At 43.9% G+C, this 18,984-nt stretch overlaps 1 protein-coding gene across 1 annotated transcript in view; it reads right to left on the bottom strand.

Annotated features, from left to right (window-relative positions):
- Nucleotides 1-11,810: 11,810 nt before the first annotated feature.
- Nucleotides 11,811-18,984, bottom strand: part of NUFIP1 (nuclear FMR1 interacting protein 1) — a 243,974-nt gene continuing 236,800 nt past the window's right edge. The window contains exon 10 of the mRNA XM_069205411.1: nt 11,811-18,150. Within this exon, the coding sequence (XP_069061512.1) occupies nt 17,821-18,150 (330 nt within the window). The 3' untranslated portion in view covers nt 11,811-17,820. The remainder of the gene's footprint in view (nt 18,151-18,984) is intronic.

The following is an 18,984-nucleotide window of genomic DNA, read 5'->3' as shown; positions in this document are numbered from 1 at the left end:
GTGACTTCTGATGAGGTCAGGGTGCGATCGCTCACTGTCCAGGGTGCAGGATGTAACAGTTACGCTCTTGGCACAGCAGGGCTGCAGCCGAGGATGTAAGTGTTACGCCCCAGGCACCCAAGGGATTAAAAGAATTATTAAATTCTGCGCACCATGACATGCATTCATCGTTTACTACTTAGTTAATCTAAATTGTTAGTCGGCTACAATCCCATACGAGAGGCATCTCAGAGCAGGTTACCTCACTGTGTTTCATATTGGACCCTGCTGTTTTTTTGCTACCAGAGTTAAGAATTTGACCTGTCGACAGTTCAGCTGTAGGTCCCCTGGTGTAAAGCATGCCAGCACGGCTTGTCTCCTTGCTCTTAGGCCTCTATTGTTAAACAGTTTTTTCAGTAGAACTTTCCTTTCAGGTGCAAATTTTTCACAGGTGCAAAGCAAGTGTTGCAGGTCTTCACTGCCAGTGCCACACAAGAGGCAGGTGGTGTTTGCCGGATCTCTTAGCCAGGGGGTTGTATTTGGTGCGCATAGTAAAAGCCCCAGTTGGTAACTCAAAAACAGCTCTCGGTGTGCCTTGAGAACCCGAGGCTGAGGTATGCTTCCGGGCCCAGGGTTGAGTAGGTGTTCACAGTCATCCAGGTATGGGACCTCTTTGAGAAGGCTGCTTTGTCCTCCATCAAAGATTGTAATCTAATTGACCTCCAGACTGCGTTTTTTGAAGACGCTGTGCGAAACAGGGGACCGCCATAGATTGGTGAGCCATGTCTTCCTCAGTGAGTCTTCTAGATAGGGTCTGGCAGGTGAGACGTTCTTGCGCTGAAGCTCTTGTCATAGATGGTGGTTGAGGAAGTCTGAGGTAGCTCTCCAGACGTTGTTCTAGAAATTTATGTATGCCCCTCATCTTGCCAGAGACGGGTTCAGTAAGCCAAACTTAAGCCTGAGTTGGGCGGGAGATGTGTATTTCGGGAGATTGAAGATAATCAGATATACCATACTTTACATACCATGCGGCCTAGAGTTTGCGAGTCCCTTCCTCTTTGTACTTTGCTCCAGTAAGTTATTGAGAGCAGGAGTTTTGGCTTTCATTACCTGTAAAAGAGGAGTAAATGATGGGCCATTCAGTTTTGTTTTCAGCCTTTTCAGGGAATAATGCTAAGGCCAGGTCTTTCCCCATGATGCTACCTCTTATCAGAACACAGCTGCTGCACGATCTAGTGCCCGCCACAGCTAAGTTACCTGTGCGCTCATTGTCACCATTGTGTGCCAAACCATCTTGTGGAAAGCTCACGAGGCCGCCTGCAAAGCTAACAGGTAGTCTTGTTGTTAGTTTTCTTATTAAACTGTGCTATTATCCCATGAGATATTTTATGATATTATATGGCATGTCTTGAATGATAAACAAATGTTTGTTCCTCCATATAGTTGTTTGCTAGCGTTGTGCTGCTTCATTGTAGTATTCTGAAAGAGACTACAATTCCCAGCAGGCTGTACAGCCACCATCTTGGGCATGGCACCTAATATAAAACTGGCCCCGCCCAGCAAAGGATGCTCACCATTGCTCTGGGGCTCCCTGGTGGCAGTCCAGTTTGCTCTCATCTCGGTGAAGACATTCCTAAGGGTATTTTCCTCAACCCAGCCAGGCAGCTGTCATTGCAGCTTTCCTGGGAGTCTCCCCTGTTATCCGCTGCAGTCATCTCGCTCATTAATCTTGTGTGAGCCTCTAGCAGAGTGTATTTCCAGAGCAGGCGCTGCTCTGAAGGTAAGATTATTATTTCTAAGAAAGTGCATCTGGGTTCCATGTAGCTTTGACTTACTTGAGTTTTGTGTCCTGAAGTCTCTGTTAATTTATTACAGGGTCACTCCGAGTTCAGCATCTTCCTGGCAGAATGTTTTCATACAATTAAAAGTGCACTGAATTCTTTTGAAAATATTGTTTAGCCTGCAACTAACTCTGAAGTCAAGAGTTTTATAAACATGATAAATAGGATTAAAAGTTGAAGAGTTTTATTGCTGACTTACGATCTTCATGATGCAAGCGTAGCGCAAGTGGGTGAATGTTGTGGCATATATATATTACATTAAAGAAGGTATCATTAGATAACCAACTGCATGTTTATTAGGGAAAGGCTTGACAAAACCCACTGCTGAAAGTCCTGGTGCCTTCTCATTTCCTCAATCATCTTTCCATACTGTAACTCAAAATTCAAAGTAATCTGAAACCCTTACGTCAGACTACAGTTCAAATCTGTGCAGAATTGTTAACATGCTTTGTATTGTTTTCCTGTGACCTTTTTTTTCTCAGATCTCCTTCCCTGCTTATCCCATCCCACAACCTTCCCCTCATCAGATCACTCCAAAAATCTGCACTATAAGAGCATTCAGATTTAGAGACATCTGGAGGTGGGCCCTGTTGAGCTTCATACAGACCCCGGGGAAATGTAGCCCTGACACCTCTTTGATGTGTGAAGTTACCGTACTTGTCAATGGAGACTCAAAGGCATTTATATTTATGTGCTTGCTGGAGTTGTGTTATACCCCAGAACCATGCCTGAGGGGACTTTCCCTTGCTGCTAATTGATATAGCTGGGTAGCATTTATCAAACGCTGGAGCCCTACCTTGGTGTGGCTGATCAGTACAAGTTGGTCGTCCGCATACATGAGACACAGAAGTGCATGATCCCCTAATTTCAGTGCGTGTGATTTTGTGAGAGCAAGAACCCCCACAAGTTCTGCTAGATACAAATTGAAAGGTGTGGGGACAAGGACACAACCCTGCTTCAGTCCTTTCGTAGTGGGTATTGTCCTTGAGAGGTACGTGCTTGGGCCCAGTTTAATCTGTATCCAAGTGTCCTTGTGGAGGGCTTTTAAAAGCGGTTGGAGGACACCCCAGCTTTTTAGCTTCTTTCACAGCAGATTCCTCTCCACATGGTCAAAAGCTGCCCTGAAATCGACAAAGCATGAGTGGAGCTGCAGTTTCTGTGGCTTAGCTTTGTCAATGAGGAGTGCAATAGCCATGATATTTGTTATGGTGCCAAATACTTTTGAGAATCCTGTTTGGGTGTTAGGGATTTTTCTCTTTTCGGCTATCCATGCCGACTGGGGCTCCAGCAGGAATCCTGCAAAGTAATTGGCTTCTTTGTCTATAAGCAATTAGACAATAGTTTTTTGGAAGCGATCTGTCCCCGTTTTGGAAATGGGTGAAATTATGGATCCCCTCTAGGATGATGGAATAATGCTGGTGCGGCTAATTTCCGAGTAGAGGGGTTCTAAAGTAATCCCCCAGAAAGCCCTGCTGTGCTTCAAAACCACAGAAGGGGGGCCATTCGGTGCTGGTGCTGGTGCTACTTTCTTTCTGCCCCTGTGTATCTGGTTGGTTATCAAGGTGGTTGCTGCCTTTGTAGCAGATGATGTACAGGTGTAGACAGGGGATTCCCTCGCTTTGTGTGGACATTTCAAAGTGTTCTCCAAATGTTGTACCCAAATATTTTCCGGTATGTGTGATATAATTCTTCCCTGTGCGGGGCGTGAAAGTTTACATATTGTGTGCCAGAAGCGTGCGCTGTTGTTGCTCTTTGCGTCCATGTATAGCTTAGCCCATAGATGATCTTCGCGGGTCCTGTTGATTGTCTTCTTGAGCTTATTTAATGTCGACTGAGATGCCTGGCCTTCTTCTGAGGTGCCTTATGATGGAGTTGATCTTCCTTTTATGATCTCTTGGCATGGCTCTTTGTTCCTGTGACGTGCATGCTGTCACTGAGGGAAGTGTAGGTGGACGAGCGAAGACAGGTTCTGCGAATTGTTCACATAAGTTGGTGGTTAGTAGTTCCCACTTCGCCCCCTCGCTGTTGCTTGTGGTTTTCAATACGGCTACCAGGTCCATTGCTGCGTTGGCTAAGAGCTCTTTGTTTGATTGATCACATTTAACCAGTTTGTAGTTTGTGGTGTAGGGAGTAATAAAGGGGACTGTTGTGCTTTCCAAATAGGGGATCATTAGAGAGTACTAACTTCTGAGGGCAGTGGTCACTCCCCCGTCCCTTAGGTGATAAGTGGCGACTTGGTCAAGCAGTGGTAACGAGATGAACGAATAGTCGATCATTGTGGAAGCATTTGCTGAGAAGTATGATGCGGTTGGTGGAAAGTCGACCCAGAATTTTCCGTTCAGAGCCCTTAGCTGCAAGTGTTCCAAGCCGTTAAGTAGCATCCTGCTTATTGTCGTGGGTGGTCCCTACTTGTTGCTCCCCTGCGCTGGCTGTCCCCAGGTGGTGGAAAGAGTGATTGCAGCTTCATTCATGGGGGCTCCGATGAGGTGCAGGTTGAAGTCACCTGGGATAATGATGTTAGCGGTTTTGGCTATTTCTCTGCTACTTATGGGGTTCTCAAGCTGGTGCACGAGCTGTGTGGTGTCTTTAGATTTTAGCTTGGGGAGAAGATAAATGTTTACAATTACTATGTCTGTAGTGGACGTATTCTCAGTTGTGTTAATTGTAACTGTGTTGATGAAAAGAAGGGTAGAGGCGAGAGGGGTGGCTTTGACTGACATAGCTAGAGAGATATATGTGGCAAGGCCGCCCGTCAAAAGTTCATGCCTCACCTTCCTTGTTGCTGGAGGAAAAAAGAAACACATATAGCCCTGCAGATGGAAAGGTTTGTCTAGCCATGTTTCTTGCATCAATATGATATCTAAGGTGCTGATGTACTGGAGGAAGTCCTGATCTGAGGTCTTGGCAAGGAGACCGTTCATGTTCCCTGAGCAGAGACGAAGAATGTCCTTTGTTGGTGAGGCGTCCAGTTTTTTGTCTAGTGATGGTCAACAAGGGCCATTACAGTTGATTGTTCTGGAGAGCCATCTTACATCGTTGCAAGGGTGTAAGAGGTCTTTTGGTGTTGGTCAGCTCTGAAAATGGTCAGAAGTGGTGATTGCTGACGATCTATTGTTCTTTGGTAAGTGTACCTGGGTGCTCTGAGGTATGGAGATGGTGTGTTGGATCAGGGGCACTGGGTCGATTCTGGGGTCAGCCGATAGTAGGGGAAGCGGGTATCCAATTTCGTGATTCTTGGTGATGCTTATGCCCCAGCGCTCGAAGGTTGTTCTTTCCGCAAAGAATGTTTGGGATATTCGGCTTGACGCCCACGTGGCCTTGGTCACTTCTTGGGATAATAAATAGTCTGGGTGAATTAACTCAAGTGCCAGGAGGTTGAGCTGAACGCAGGTCAGTAGTGGCTGGAATATGTGATAACAGCCTGAGAATGTTGCCTTTGTTCAGGGTGTCACCCAGGTCCATTGATTTGTAGTGAGGATGAAATATGAGAATTTTGGAATCTAGGTGCTCAGAGGGCGAATCTGTTTTTTGTGGAGGTTGGGTAGGAGCTCTGCTCTTGTTCTGGTCCCTGATGTTATGCACATACTCGCAGGCGCCAGCTCGCGCGTCGTGTTTAGGGCCAGTTTGTGTACAGGACGTACTCTGAGAACTTCCCTTGGGGAGAGACGGGTTAGATTGTGTGGGTTCCAGTGGGGGTGCAGCTGAGGACCCATGCGACCTGGCAGGCACGTGAATTTTAGTTTCCATCAACAGTGGTCGCTTTAAGTTGAGCGGAGAGCGCAGTTGTGGCTGTAACATTATTGCTTACCCGTTCCTCTGACAGTGTGACTAGTGCAGTTGGTGCGGTTCTAACTGTGGCCGTGTCGATGATAGCACAGACCTCCCCTTGCCCCTGCTCGCTTCCGGTGTATATAGTTGCTCTTTCCACGTGGGCCATGTTGAGCTGGCCTCCTGTGCTGGTATTGCAAGTGGTGCGGGAAGATGATCTGCGTTAAAGGTGTTGGTTGTGCCCCCCGTGTGTGACTGTATTTGAACATGTCTGCTCTTTACACCCCTTTGACCTTGAAAGCAGTGGAGTTGTTGCTTCATGGCTGGCCCCTATTTCCTGGGAGCCCTGGTTTGGCACCAATTGCAGCATTAAAGATGCCAGCAATGTCCTTGCTATTCCCTGGAGATTCCTTCTTGGGGCCTTTTCTTCTCTGGACCTATCTTTGCTTGGCATTTGTCTTTCCGTTGGGTTGTCTGTCCACGGGATTGCCAGGTGGTTGGATGGTCACCAGAGTTTGAGTGTTGCCTCCCGTCAGGACCCGGGTGGTTGATGTTGCTGCTGCGGGAGCCATCCGATCAGGCCTCATTGCCAGGTCCTGGTCACTTGCACCCTAGCCGTGTTCAATGCTCTTGCCTGCGTGTAAGTAGTTTCCCGGCAGGTCCTGAGCTGGGGTGCCGGCTTTAGGGCGGGAGAGGGGAGAATAGCTGGAGGCCTCTTGTTCTAGGGATGTACACAGGTTGCTCAGCATTAAAGGTCATGTGGATAGTTTGTCTATAATTGGGCCGCATGTGCAATTTGGCTGTGCACTGCTCGAGACCGATTGAGTCTGCGTGAGAACGGATTTCAAGTCTCCCAGTTTCCCATCTATTCCCGCAACAAATACTGCCGTGGGTTAAGTAATGTTAGTTGGACATCCATTTTGTCCGATTGGTAATGAAGAGCTTCTACCAGGAGTTGCATGATTTTAAGTAAGGAAGCGCATGCACCATTGTTGCCTAATTCCCTAGAGTTTAGACTGAGGTCCGGTTCTACTGGTGCTGTAACTCCCTCGTTAGGGATCGCATCAGTGCACTTGCCCTCCTTAAGGTTTGTTGGATGGAGGTTGGTGCCGGGGTGAGCCTGTGAGCAGGAGGGGTGTCTTGAGAATATGCAGTATGCATGTCTTACCACTCTTGCGTGCCTACGTATGATAGTATCTCTTCATCTTCTGCTGTCGGGTTTCCATGAGACGTTGAGGTGGCTTGTGTTGCAGAGTTTGTTAGTGGGGCGTAGACGACGCCATTGTGATTTCACTTGGAGCTAAGGCGTTTTGTTGGATTTTGTTTTGTTAGAAGGGGGCCGTCTCCTGGTACTCTGGGACCAGCCAGGGTGCTGTGTGGATTTCTGCTTGGATGGTTTGCTCGTGTTGCCCCCTAAGTGACTGAGATTTGTGTTTGCCGTTCTACTTTACTTAAACTTGTGACTTCTTCTGTTGTGGTGGGATCACATCAAGGTGAGCTACTGGATGTGCAGATGGTGGGGAGAGAGGGTTGTAGCGGTGAGTGTTGCTGTTGCTTGAGAAAATAGCAGACCCAACATTTTTCAAGAAGGAGAACTTTGAATAGATTTTTGGCTAAAAGTCAGCAGTACGGCATTTTTTTGCTTGTTCTAATTTGTGGCTAATGCATGAGCTTGCCACTTCCTTGTCCGCTTCTGACTCGTACTCTATGAGTTAAGGAGCTACCTGTGGTTTTGGTAAACCTGCTGGTGCTTGGGATTTCCTCTTTCTCCTCCCTATTGTGGGTTGTTTGGGAGATGTCCTTGTTTTTCCCGACCACATAATTTCCTTTGTCTATTACCACCTTTTAGTCCTTATGATTCTTATAGTTCTTATGTGTTGTGATGGCAGGTTGAGAGACCTGTCCCATTCTGTTTGACTTCCGTTGTTGAGGATAGAGGTGTTGGGTCAGGCGTTTGTCCCTTCTGGAGAAGGAGAACCAATGGCCGGGCAAGTCAGCCTTGCTGGGCCGCTTCTGCGATGGCCCAGGGCACACCCTTCGCAGTGACTGCCTATAGTCACCACACTTGCCTGCTGCTACTGTCTGGTGAAACGTTTGCTGTAAAACTTGCTGAAGACTTTCTGAAAAGTTCCTGCTCACCTGGTTTGCAGGGTTCAAAGGTGGTTCGAGGAGCGGTCTGTCAGGCTTGAGGACAAGGCAAGTGAGGCTCACCGAGCCGTCGCAAGCCACACCCAGCTTGGCTGGGCCACTTCTGTGATGGCCCAGGGCACACCCTTCGCAGAGACTGCCTACATTCACCACACTTGCCTGCTGCTGATGCCTGGTTAAGCGTTTGTATAGAGTTCCTGATGATTTGCTGAAAGGTTCTTATTCGCCTGGTTTGCAGGTTTCAAAGGCGGTCTGAGGTGCCTGCTGCTCCTATCAGGATTGGGGTCAAGGCAAATGAGACACGCTGAGCAGTGGCAAGCCACACCCAGCTTAGCTGGGCCACTTCTGCGATGGCCCAGGGCACACCCTAAAGTTTGCTGTGAAGGTTGCTGAGGACTTGCTAAAAAGTTCCTGTTCCTGGTTTGTAGGATTCAAAGGTGGTCCGAGGAGCAGTCGTCGGAGACACAGAGTTCCCAAGGTTACTCCTGATGTTGGGTAGATATGCTGTATGCTGCAAGGTCCAGATGTGTTTGGCAACTCTTTCCAGTTGGCAAATCCTTTGCTATTGAGTGCTGGTGAGGACCTGGTGCGGGAGAAGTTTGCTGGGATTGTGCGGGCTTGTGGAGAGGAGGAGAGGGCACTCGGCCCTGGAGAACCAGGAAAAACCAGGAGAGACTGTCCAGACTCTTTGCCAGACTCGTTGCTCCTTGCCTTGTCCTGGCTGGTGGCCTGTGGCTGGTGGAACCAGTGATGGCACCAGTGATGCCCCAGTGATGCCACCTGTGTGTAGGGTGCTTAGGAGGGACTGCTGATAGGTCTGGTGAATTAGACAGTTTGCCAATGAATGGGGATCCTGCCCTCTGCCCCCGCCCCAGCTCCTGTTGCCGCTTGGCACTTGTCCCAGCAGCTCAGACACACTATGAGGGGGGGTGTCTCTTGTGCCGCACTGTGGAGAGCAGAGCCAACGTGATGCCAGGGCCTGGTGGATGTGGGGACAGGGAGTGCTGACCCGGCGCTGAAGTGCTCTGGATTGCTTCACAGGCTCCTGCAGCTTCAGCTTACGGTATCCACCACAGCCCACAGGAGAGGCTCCTGTGTCGCAGGATCAGTATCAGAAAGTAGGGGCTGCAGTGGGAATGGATTGGAATGGGGTGGGGTAGAATGGATAAGGTTAGGGTGTGTTGGATTGGACTGGAATGGATTGGGGTGGATTGGGGAGGACTGGTGTGCACTGAGGTGGGGTGGATGGACTGGAATGGACGAAGCTGGGGTGGAGCAAAGTGGGGTGGACTGGAATGGGGTAGGCTGGATGTATTGAATTGCGGTGGACTTAATTGGGATGGGATGGAGTGGACTGGGTTAGAGTGGGGTGGATTGGAGTAGGGTGGATTTGAGTGGGGCAGGGTGGATTTGAATGGGGCAGAGTGGATTGAAATGGGGTGGCGTGGATTGGAGGGCGGTCGTTTGGATTGGGGTGGGCCGGGTTGGAGTGGGGGGAGGGGTGGGTTGGAGTGGGATGTGGATTACATTGGCATGGGGTGAACTGGACTGGGGTGTGGTGGGACGGACTGGGGTGGATGCAGTTGAGTGGACTGGAGTGAGGTGGATTGGTTTGAGTAGGGTAGACTGGATTGAGTGGGTGGGGTGGATTGGATAAGGATGGTGTGGATTGGATTGGTGTGGATTGGGTGAGTGGGGTAGGTTGGACTGGATTGTGGTGGACTGGGTTGGATTGGAGTGGGTGAATTGGATTGGGGTAGGGTGGATTGATTAGAGAGGGATGTACTGAATTGAGGTTGGGTAGATTAAGGTGGTTTGAAGTTGGGTGGATTGGACTTGAGTAGGGTGGATTAATGTGGACTGGATTGGACTGGAATGGGGAGGGTTAAGGTGGATTGGAGTAGGGTGGACTGGATTAGAGTGAGGTGGATTGGGTAGCAGTGGATTGTTTGGAGGGGATTGGGGTGGGCTGGACAGGGGTGGAATGGACTGAAGTGAGGTGGATTGGACTGGCAGAATGGAGTGGGGTGGATTAAAGTGGGGCAGATTGTTTTGGACTGAAGTGGGACAGATGGGATTGGGGCAGATTGAAGTGGAGCAGAATGTTTTGGATTAAACTGGGGCAGATTGGAGTGAGGTGGACTCAAGTGGGGTAGATTGTTTTGGATCAGAGTGGGGCAGATTGTTTTGGATTGGAGGAGGGAGATTGTTCTGGATTGGAGTGAGGCAGACTGGAGTAGTGCAGATTGTCTTGGATTGGAATGCAGAAGATTGCAGGGGGGCATATTACTTCGTAGTGGGGCATATTGTTTTGGATTAGAGTGGGGCATAGTGTTTTGGAATGGCGCAGATGTTTTTTTTATTAGAGTGGGGTGAACTGGATTGGGGCAGATTATACTAGGGTGGGTTGGGAGGAGTGGGGTGAGTTGGAGTGGATTGGATTGAGGTGGGGTGACTTGGTGTAGGGTGAGTGGGGTGGATTGCAGTGGGAGGATTGGGGTGTACTGCACAATCGTGTAAAAATATAATTTCAGAAATTACACATAATAAAGAAACAATGCCACTTTGTAATATTTCGAAAAAGTTAATTGTCTTCTTTTGAGAAGAACGCCCATGAGCAAAAACAAAGGAAAACATGAGTTGAAAGTGAGAAAAGACGACTTGGCAAAATAAAATAAAAGAAAGTCAGATTTATAAAATAAATCTTTGCAATTTTGTTTGTCCTGCTGGGCACGTTTTTGCTAGTAACAAGGCTTCTGTTTTCAGGGCACTAGAAGTTAAAAAGAACAAAATAGTACCTCGATCACATTGGGAGCAGTGGACAGTCACTAATTAAGTTGAATAAATCAGTGTGTGGTCCCTGCCCCACACAGAGGAACAGAAATTATGTGAAGCCTGCCTTGAATTATGAGGCAGCAAACAATTAAATGATGAGCAACAGGTGGCTTCCAGCTCTTTACCGCACACAACAGTTTCGCAAGAGAGGCGCATGTGCTAACACATGCACTCGTAGGCTCACCGCTAAAAACAGCCACCTCGTACTGATATGCTGTAGGACCGTCAAAAGTGAAAAGTAGAAAAAAAAACTGCAGTAAACCAATGACCAGGACCTTAACAGTAGAAAAATGAAAGAACTGGAATGGTGAAATCCATGGGCTTAAAGATTCACTGAAGGCCATGAAAACTACTCATAAAGCAACAACATTAGATTAAGTGGTGTTCTAGAGAACAATGAAAAGTATTATGTAGAGTGCTGAATCAAAGGTATTTTTAATAATGTCAGTGAACTGCCAGAGGAACAAGAGATCATACTTGACAGAGGGTGTGTCCTGAGTATTAAAATCCTCAACTGAAATCCTGACGAGGTTCCAGGTTTTTCAAATTAAGGAAGAAATTCTCTGAAGATCGGGGAATCAGCAGAACGATACATGGCCATGGTTAAAGCTGATACTTCCCCAGGAGCTTTTTTGGTGATTATGTACAAGAGATATTTCAAATTCACTCTTACAGCATTAGGAGACACTCTATGCATTCAACAGCAGGGTCACCTAAAAAAAACATCAAACAATGAAGTGGAAGACCATATAATTAGGAGACCAATGCTGGCAGACCTCGAAGAACAAGGGTGAGAACTGCCACTCTGTGGAAACCCATACAGGCATATCCCAGGGCACTGCCATCCTTCTTCAAGGATGACAGGTTCTACTTGTCCTTTGGGCTATAGAGAAAATGACACTTCCCTATCCCACCTCAGCTATGCATATCAGCTATGGATATCCTTCTTTCTTTCTCTGTGTAGTGCACTCAACTGCTTCCCAGATAAGTTCAGGCTCAGGTTCAGTCACATTTGCACAAAGGAAGGAAAATAAATTACCTGTGTGATTGCCATAACAAAATGTCAGATCTAGAAGACAATAATGATTTTCTGAAGTTAGTTATTAAGCAAGGAATAGCGAGATATGGACTTGCTTTTCTGTATGGCTCTATAGGCTGATAAAATCATCTGGATCTTAAGCAAGTAACTTTAAGGAAAACAAGCAATGTAAATACAGTATACGACTAAAGGACAGCAAGTACTGAACCACATCTTGTCTTTAATTTAGAGTATATATTTTATAAAATGGTGCAATAGATCAACCTTGTGAAATACACAAAAACGAATCAGGCACATTTCAGCACAGACAAGCATGAAGTACATTTGTCCAATAAAATACTGTTTTTTCCCCAGTTCAGATCTGGTCATCCCTCGTAATTATGTAAAAAGCAAAAGATCAAATGGTTCAAAACTAGCTTTTTAAATAAAATAGTCCGTAGCATTACTTACAAAAAAACATTGTAACTCTGAAATGTTTTGAATTATATAGAAGCATTTTCCATAACAAAGACGTTTGATAGGCAATTCTGTGCTTTGAATGACACAGTCGTATATACAGTACTTTTCAAATGGCTCCCTTTTGCCCACAACTATTTAGAGCTGGATCTTCATGAATCTTCTGGATAGGAATGCAGATCGGTACAGGTATGAACAAACTGAGAACTTATTTACAAAAACAATTAAAAAAGAGAACAGAAAACATATTTAAACTAGGGCAGGTGAAACGGAGGTTCAATATTAAAGAAATACTTAATATCATACATTGTCTAGAACAACAGTCGAGAATTATCTACAAGAGAGGGTGTGCTGATAAAAGACAGGAGCTGGATACTAGCTACCTTTTGGGCAGGTAAATTGTAGTGCTCATTCCTGTACGGCACATAACACATTGCAACATGAACACTACAATAGATTTTAGTGCGTAGACATCTGTATTATTTCATGCTTCTTGGAAATCAGCTGTTGACAGAAGTTGTATTCACTGTTGTGATATTGGATACTACCATAAACACTATTCCTGATAATTAGGTGCTTAAACTTTTACCATAACTAGCCAGAAACCGTCATCACCAATATGACAAATTTAATTGGAGATCCAAATGCAACTTGTCATTGTTAGCCAAAGACCTTAATAATTCTAAAAAAGGCACCATAATGCATTGAAATCCACAAACAGCTACCATGTAACTTCCATAACCAAATCATAAACATAGCCATCAATGTCCATTCTGTTATTCCTGCTCTGCATTACTACAGCCACATGGATGGCTAGAACCAAGAAAATATTGCAGTACCTCTTGTAGTTTTAGATTTTAATGATAAAACATGCATGATATGGAGTTCTAAGTGTATAAGACACCAGTTAATAGGTCAAATCACAAGCAGTTACACTTTAGTGTGCATAGTCTACATTTAACATGCAGATTTACATTATAACGTTTGCAGTCTGCCATTTCATTCTAGAGGTTACTTTGTGCTCATACAATAGGGAGTATAGAAAATTAACCACACGATTTGTGCACAAATTTTCTTGCAAAAGTATTATTAAATTACGAAAGAAATGATTCTCGAAAATAACTTGCACTTTTAAACCCCCACCTTTTTTTAACGTAAAAGTAGGGAAATTATGGTATTCTTTGGCTTACCGCAAGACAGACAAGTAACTATAAAGTGCTGAGTGGGAACCCAACATTTGTATGGTCAGACTGCTACAAAAGCACTGGCCAAATTCTGCGACATATCGATTAATTCAATTTAGAGGTTTATATTCCCCTTGTGTGATATCATTCCTTTATATTTACAGCGAGAAAAATAATGATCTATATAGAGCTATGCAGTAGTGATTGTCATACACAATAAAAGCAGCAAAGCACAAAAACTGTTGTTGAACCTAATTGGGCTTTCTAGAAAAAAAATATATCTTTCTGTAATTATGTTCGAGTTTGTATTACGGTTTTGAGCTCTTTTTCACCTGTACATAAATTGCTCTTTTTGTGTACATGGGCGACAACGTTCAGACTTTCCAGTTAAAAGGTGTACATCTGAAGTCTTAGCTCAAGAAAGAACTAACGGCATCACATGATGAAGCTCAGACAGGGATACTGGCACTTCCTGTTTAACTTTTTTACAACTCTCTCAGGAAAGGTAAGAAAGTACAACAGAAAATAAAAAAATAGCTTAGTAATGCAGATTAGGAAACATTTACCATATGATTTGTAAATAAAAAAGTCACTGCTAAAATATTGAACTATGAGCAATGAAAAAGCAGAAAGTAGAACTCTTGAAAATGGACAGACAGATTGCTTGTCAAGTTTGTGATTTTAATTTACGCATAGCAAGAAAATTAAAAATAAATGGCAGATTTACACATATCTTGAAGGTGCCACGTTTTTGCTTTGTGCAAAATGGGCACAAAGTTTTCATTTGAGAAAGATTTTAATAAAAGCTATCTCGTGCAGTACAAATTATGGGGCTGTCAAATTTTCACAGTCTGTATGTAAAAGCATCCCCAAAGGGAATAATAACCACAAGACCAGAAGAGTATCAATTATGTTAGAGGCAAAAGAAACAACGAGATAAACAAAATTATCACAGACTTTACAAGGCTTCATTGAACTTTCGAGATAGTACAATTAAACCTCAATAACATTTTCCCATAATATATACCTCGGTCTTCATGACAAAGAATGTCAAAGTTTCCCAAATAAACTGTTTAGTACATGGGCTTATTTATAGGGAATACTGTTGCTATAGCAAAATTGAAGGGAACACAGTGTCATTTTTAGAAGGGAACGAACAAATCACCTTATGATTTAGAGAGTCAGATTTGTTTAAATGATAACTTCATCTATCAAACTGATATAAAAGAAATTCAAATCCATAAGTATAAATTCTGATGTAATAGTAAAAACATTTTCACGGACAGGGACTCATGGTTTGCCATATTAAAACATTTCAAGTTAACTGAAGTGAACACTAAGCACGAAAAGTACCAACTAAGGAACAAAGTAATAAGGCAGTCATCCGAAAACTAACTCAAAAGGTTATATGTCTACATTTGAACCATCAACTGGGTACAAAAGGCATTTAAGGGGCCTCCTAATAGAGCCTAAGGTGCTGATTGCTAGTCTATTAGAGAAAGTTAGAGAGAATAAAAGCTAGTTGAACCAAGTGTTATGTTCACTTTAAAATGCATAAAAAATGCAACAATTTCATCTTCAGAGATTATGAGTCTTTACAACTGTGTCCAACAAATTGCTAAGGGCCTGATTGGGATTTTGCAGTCTGACTGCCAGACCGCTGATACATCAGTGGGTAGGACGCGCTAAGCAGGTGGCCACCCCACCGCCATATTATGATTTTCCCATGGGGCCGGAAGGTGGAGACAGTGTGGCGGCATTGGCTTCTGCTTTAAGGGAGAGCCAATCCCGCTGCACTGTGTGCATGCAAAGAGTTGCCATTGCTGACAGTGCGCATTCCGATTGTGCTGACAGGGGGTCCTCTGCACTGCCAATGGCATAGGCACTCCTCCATGGGCCCCCATGGCCAGTCTCTGCCAGCCATTCATTTGGCAATATCCCATAGGACAGCGGAAAGGCAAGTTATCATCAGCACGGAGGTGCCGGTATCAGCACTATTGTGCTTGACCATGGCTTTCCCCAACATGTCGGAATTCAAGATTCTGGCAGCGGCAGAAGTCTTGTGGCAGTCCAACCACCAGCATCATAATCGGACTGCCAAGGATGCGGCGGTCAGACCGCAATCATGGGTACTGCGGTCCTAGTACCACTGAAATCATAATCGGGCCCTAAATTCTTAAACAGCAACAGTTAAGTGATAAAATGCCCTAAGCGGCAAAGGTGGACTACACACTGAGAGCTAAATGGTCTTTACAAATGTCATGGAAAATCTGATTTTCCATGGCAAAAATAGAGCTTTCAGGGTTAAGAGAAGCAGGTTCTGAACTGAAGCAGATTGTAGTCCAGCAGGAGGTGAGCTGGGTGTACGATTCTTGAGGGAGGATCATTTATAGACCCCATCAAAGAACTAATCGGGAGAATGATCTGTCATGCTAGCTGAAATACAAATACATTTTTACTTAGGCAGAATGTGTTTGAGCAATGGACTGCTCATGTGAATATGTGAAAAAGAAAATAACTTTCTGTAAGAAAACTGAAAACAATATAAACACAGGCTTAAGATTTAAGGTTCACATGATACTTCCTTCCTCTATCAATCGCTCATTTACAGATTCATACTTGCCCACTTAGACTATCAACTATGGAAATCTGAGGTAGACTTATAAATAAGTATCTCTGATCACATCTTGAGGACTTCTGTTATAATTACACAAGAACGTTTAAGGATGCACCCACATACAGTTTTTCTGAATGGAGCTCCCAGTTTGTTTTCACAGTTGAAAAAAATGAATCAAATGCTGTGTACGAAGTAATCTTCTGAAGGGGAAAAATTACCCATGTCAATTTATGCTATCACATTATACTGAACCAAAAAAAAAACAATTAAAAAAAACGTTCCTTCCATGTAATTGCTAAGGTTTTTCTAATTAAACATTATGTGATACAAAACTGTTGGAAAAGACAGCAACAAACTATGTCTTCAGCAAATATACTGATATGGACATACATACTGGTAAGGCACTGGCAAAACCAACAGTTCTGGTTGAAATCTGTTTCCACATGTTAGCATAGTTAATATAGACTAAGGCTTTGCCAATACTAGAGGTCTAAAATGGGCTATTACTAGGCGCCCGGAGAGAAAGCAGCACTAGCCAGCCCTGCCACACCACAGGCTCTTGAAAGGAGTTCTGAGAGTGCACAACAGAAGCTTGTAGTACCATATACTGTTATTGGATTGCAATTAAATAAGAAGGGCTGCATTCTTCTCAATAAAGAAGAAGGATCTGTGCTGCAATCTCAGCTCCTGTTTTCCACTAAGGACAGGGGCCCCTTGTTTACTGTATCCTTCAATGTAACTGTGGCTGTGCAATGGGACAAGAAGAAAAAGATGCATAAAAAGATGCAAAGAAATAGCAAGATTAGGACAATGCAAGCAGAAAATGCACATGAATTTAGTTTGACTCATGGACAGATGATGTAAACTGAAGTCATGTGCTTTATAGACATCAAATCAAACAGGGAGAAACCAGACTGCAATTTCCCATTGCCTATATGACTAAGGAAGTGATGAACAATGATCCGGTCTATCTTTCAGAATTTTTTTGTGGAAGTGGGTAGACAAGAAGTAAGAAGAACAAAACAATACCCCAAGTTTTGAAGAAAGCAATTATTCATTGGGGCTGATACTACCACCTCTTAAGGGTCTTTCAATTTCATCATGACTGTCAGAACCATTTTTATGACATTTTAAATGTTACTTTTAATATTATCATTATATTTTGTTTCTATTAAATTAAACTAGTTTTGCTATCATTACTTCTGTTGGTGTTGTACTTACTCAGTATACATTATTACTATATAGAGAGGTGTTACAAATAGTGAAAACATTCATTCAGGACAGGGGAAAATAAGAGTAGCCCTAAGCATCCAATATTCTCAACAGTGTTTATTTTTTGCCATCAGATTCGGCAAGAAACAATTTGCAAGGAAGATATATTTAAGTACTTGATACTATCAGAAGGCTTGAAATGAGGTAACCGGGGAAAGAGGGCACCAATGTTTTGTGACCAATATTTTCCCAGCAAAAGTGGTGCGGATACATGTGCAGGACTCTGCTTATGCTGGCAAGTAAACAGCAATTTTATGGGACTGATGCTAAAGATTGCCAGCATCCTGCATAACAATCAGAACACAGTAGGTTTGAAAACTCCATTAATGCAATCATGGGGCGTGACTCAAACATTCTTACGGCTAAATCAAATTCAGTCCCACCACTGAGATCGCCTTTATATATATTTAAAAAAACATTAAAGTGTCGGTGGTATTTAGCCACTGTCCTGAATAGCACACATTTTTCGTTTTTTTCAGTTCCAACTCAGTATGCTTTCCGTCACTGGCTACCCCATAGGTGCAGTGACAAGGCTGTCGGCGACTGTCACAATGAAGTAGCAGTTAATAAGCACTCAGTAATTAGTACACCTTAAAAAGTACATATTCAAGAGTATTAACATATTTTTCTTTACAAGAATGGGCTCTACATCCATCAAAGTCTTGCATGCCTTTCACCGCATTAGCCTTCGGTGATCTCTTCAGCAATGGGGCCAGGCGTTTCCCAGATCTCCTCCTCAGAAAAGTCTACCTTCAGAACAACTGTTTCTGCCTTGTTGTTCTCCATTAGTAAGTCATGATGTCCTCCTGCTGACTGAGGGTCTCTGAGAGCACTTGTGCAATGTGCAGTCTTCTCCTTTAATGGCTCTTCCGCAGAAGCCACTTCGCTGCCATCTTGCGATTCACTCTGCGACTCTCCCCTTGCATGAAGTCCAAAGAAGTTATTTCGCAGAATGTATCGTATGCACTGCAAAACAACATTGCGCTCATGTCTTATGTCCCTCGACAACAACTAAAGGAAGAAAAAAAAAAAGAAAACACTGTTTAAAAACCCACACAATTCTGATTTGCTGCGTACAACATAAAAAGCAGTTATTTTTGCAGAACACCCAACGTGTGGAACATGTTATTAACCTTATGCAAATGTGAAGTCGGAGCATTAAGTACACAAAATGACCAATGCGTAACTAGAGTAAAAGTTTATTTGAGGATGGAGTACTGGTAGGCCATAACAATATTTTCGATCAAGTATTCATTGGATTTTCAGGAATAGCTTTGACATGTATCTAAAGGTTACAAAACACGCCAATGAACTCCAGAACATGGGCTACGCTCCAACACAGTGGGTCGAGGCTTTATGCTGCTTAGTTGTTGGTTAACTACCAAGCCAGGTTAAAACGTTTCTTTTCAGTCTCATAGTATAGTAAAGTGTTTGCAAAATAGCCACACAAAATGACATGAAAAAGCATGTAAGAGGAATGCTAACTTGAAAACACAGGACATCTAAATCACTGCACACAATCAATAAGAAGGCATTTTAATTTGCTGTTAAAGTGACTGGACTTTGATTACATTTTTGCAGCACTTAATGGCCTCTTCACTTCATTGATGTTAATTTAACCAGTAGGACATCTCTACACACATCTCATTGAAGGGGTTTATCACACTACTGTGTTGGAACTACCTAGTGCTTTCTGTACCCCTTACAAGGATAAAGCACTCTCTGGGCGGCCCAACTGTATTATTTACAAAGTACATCCTACCCCTAGTGAGGGCATAAGGTTCTCTTTTTTGTATCTAGTTCTTGTACACCCTACGACATCCATGTTTGAAAGGGGGTCGTTTA

The sequence above is a fragment of the Pleurodeles waltl genome, chromosome 8 (assembly GCF_031143425.1).
Source record: "Pleurodeles waltl isolate 20211129_DDA chromosome 8, aPleWal1.hap1.20221129, whole genome shotgun sequence".
NCBI classification, from domain to species: domain Eukaryota; kingdom Metazoa; phylum Chordata; class Amphibia; order Caudata; family Salamandridae; genus Pleurodeles; species Pleurodeles waltl.
This window is presented reverse-complemented; position numbering and strand designations above follow the sequence as displayed.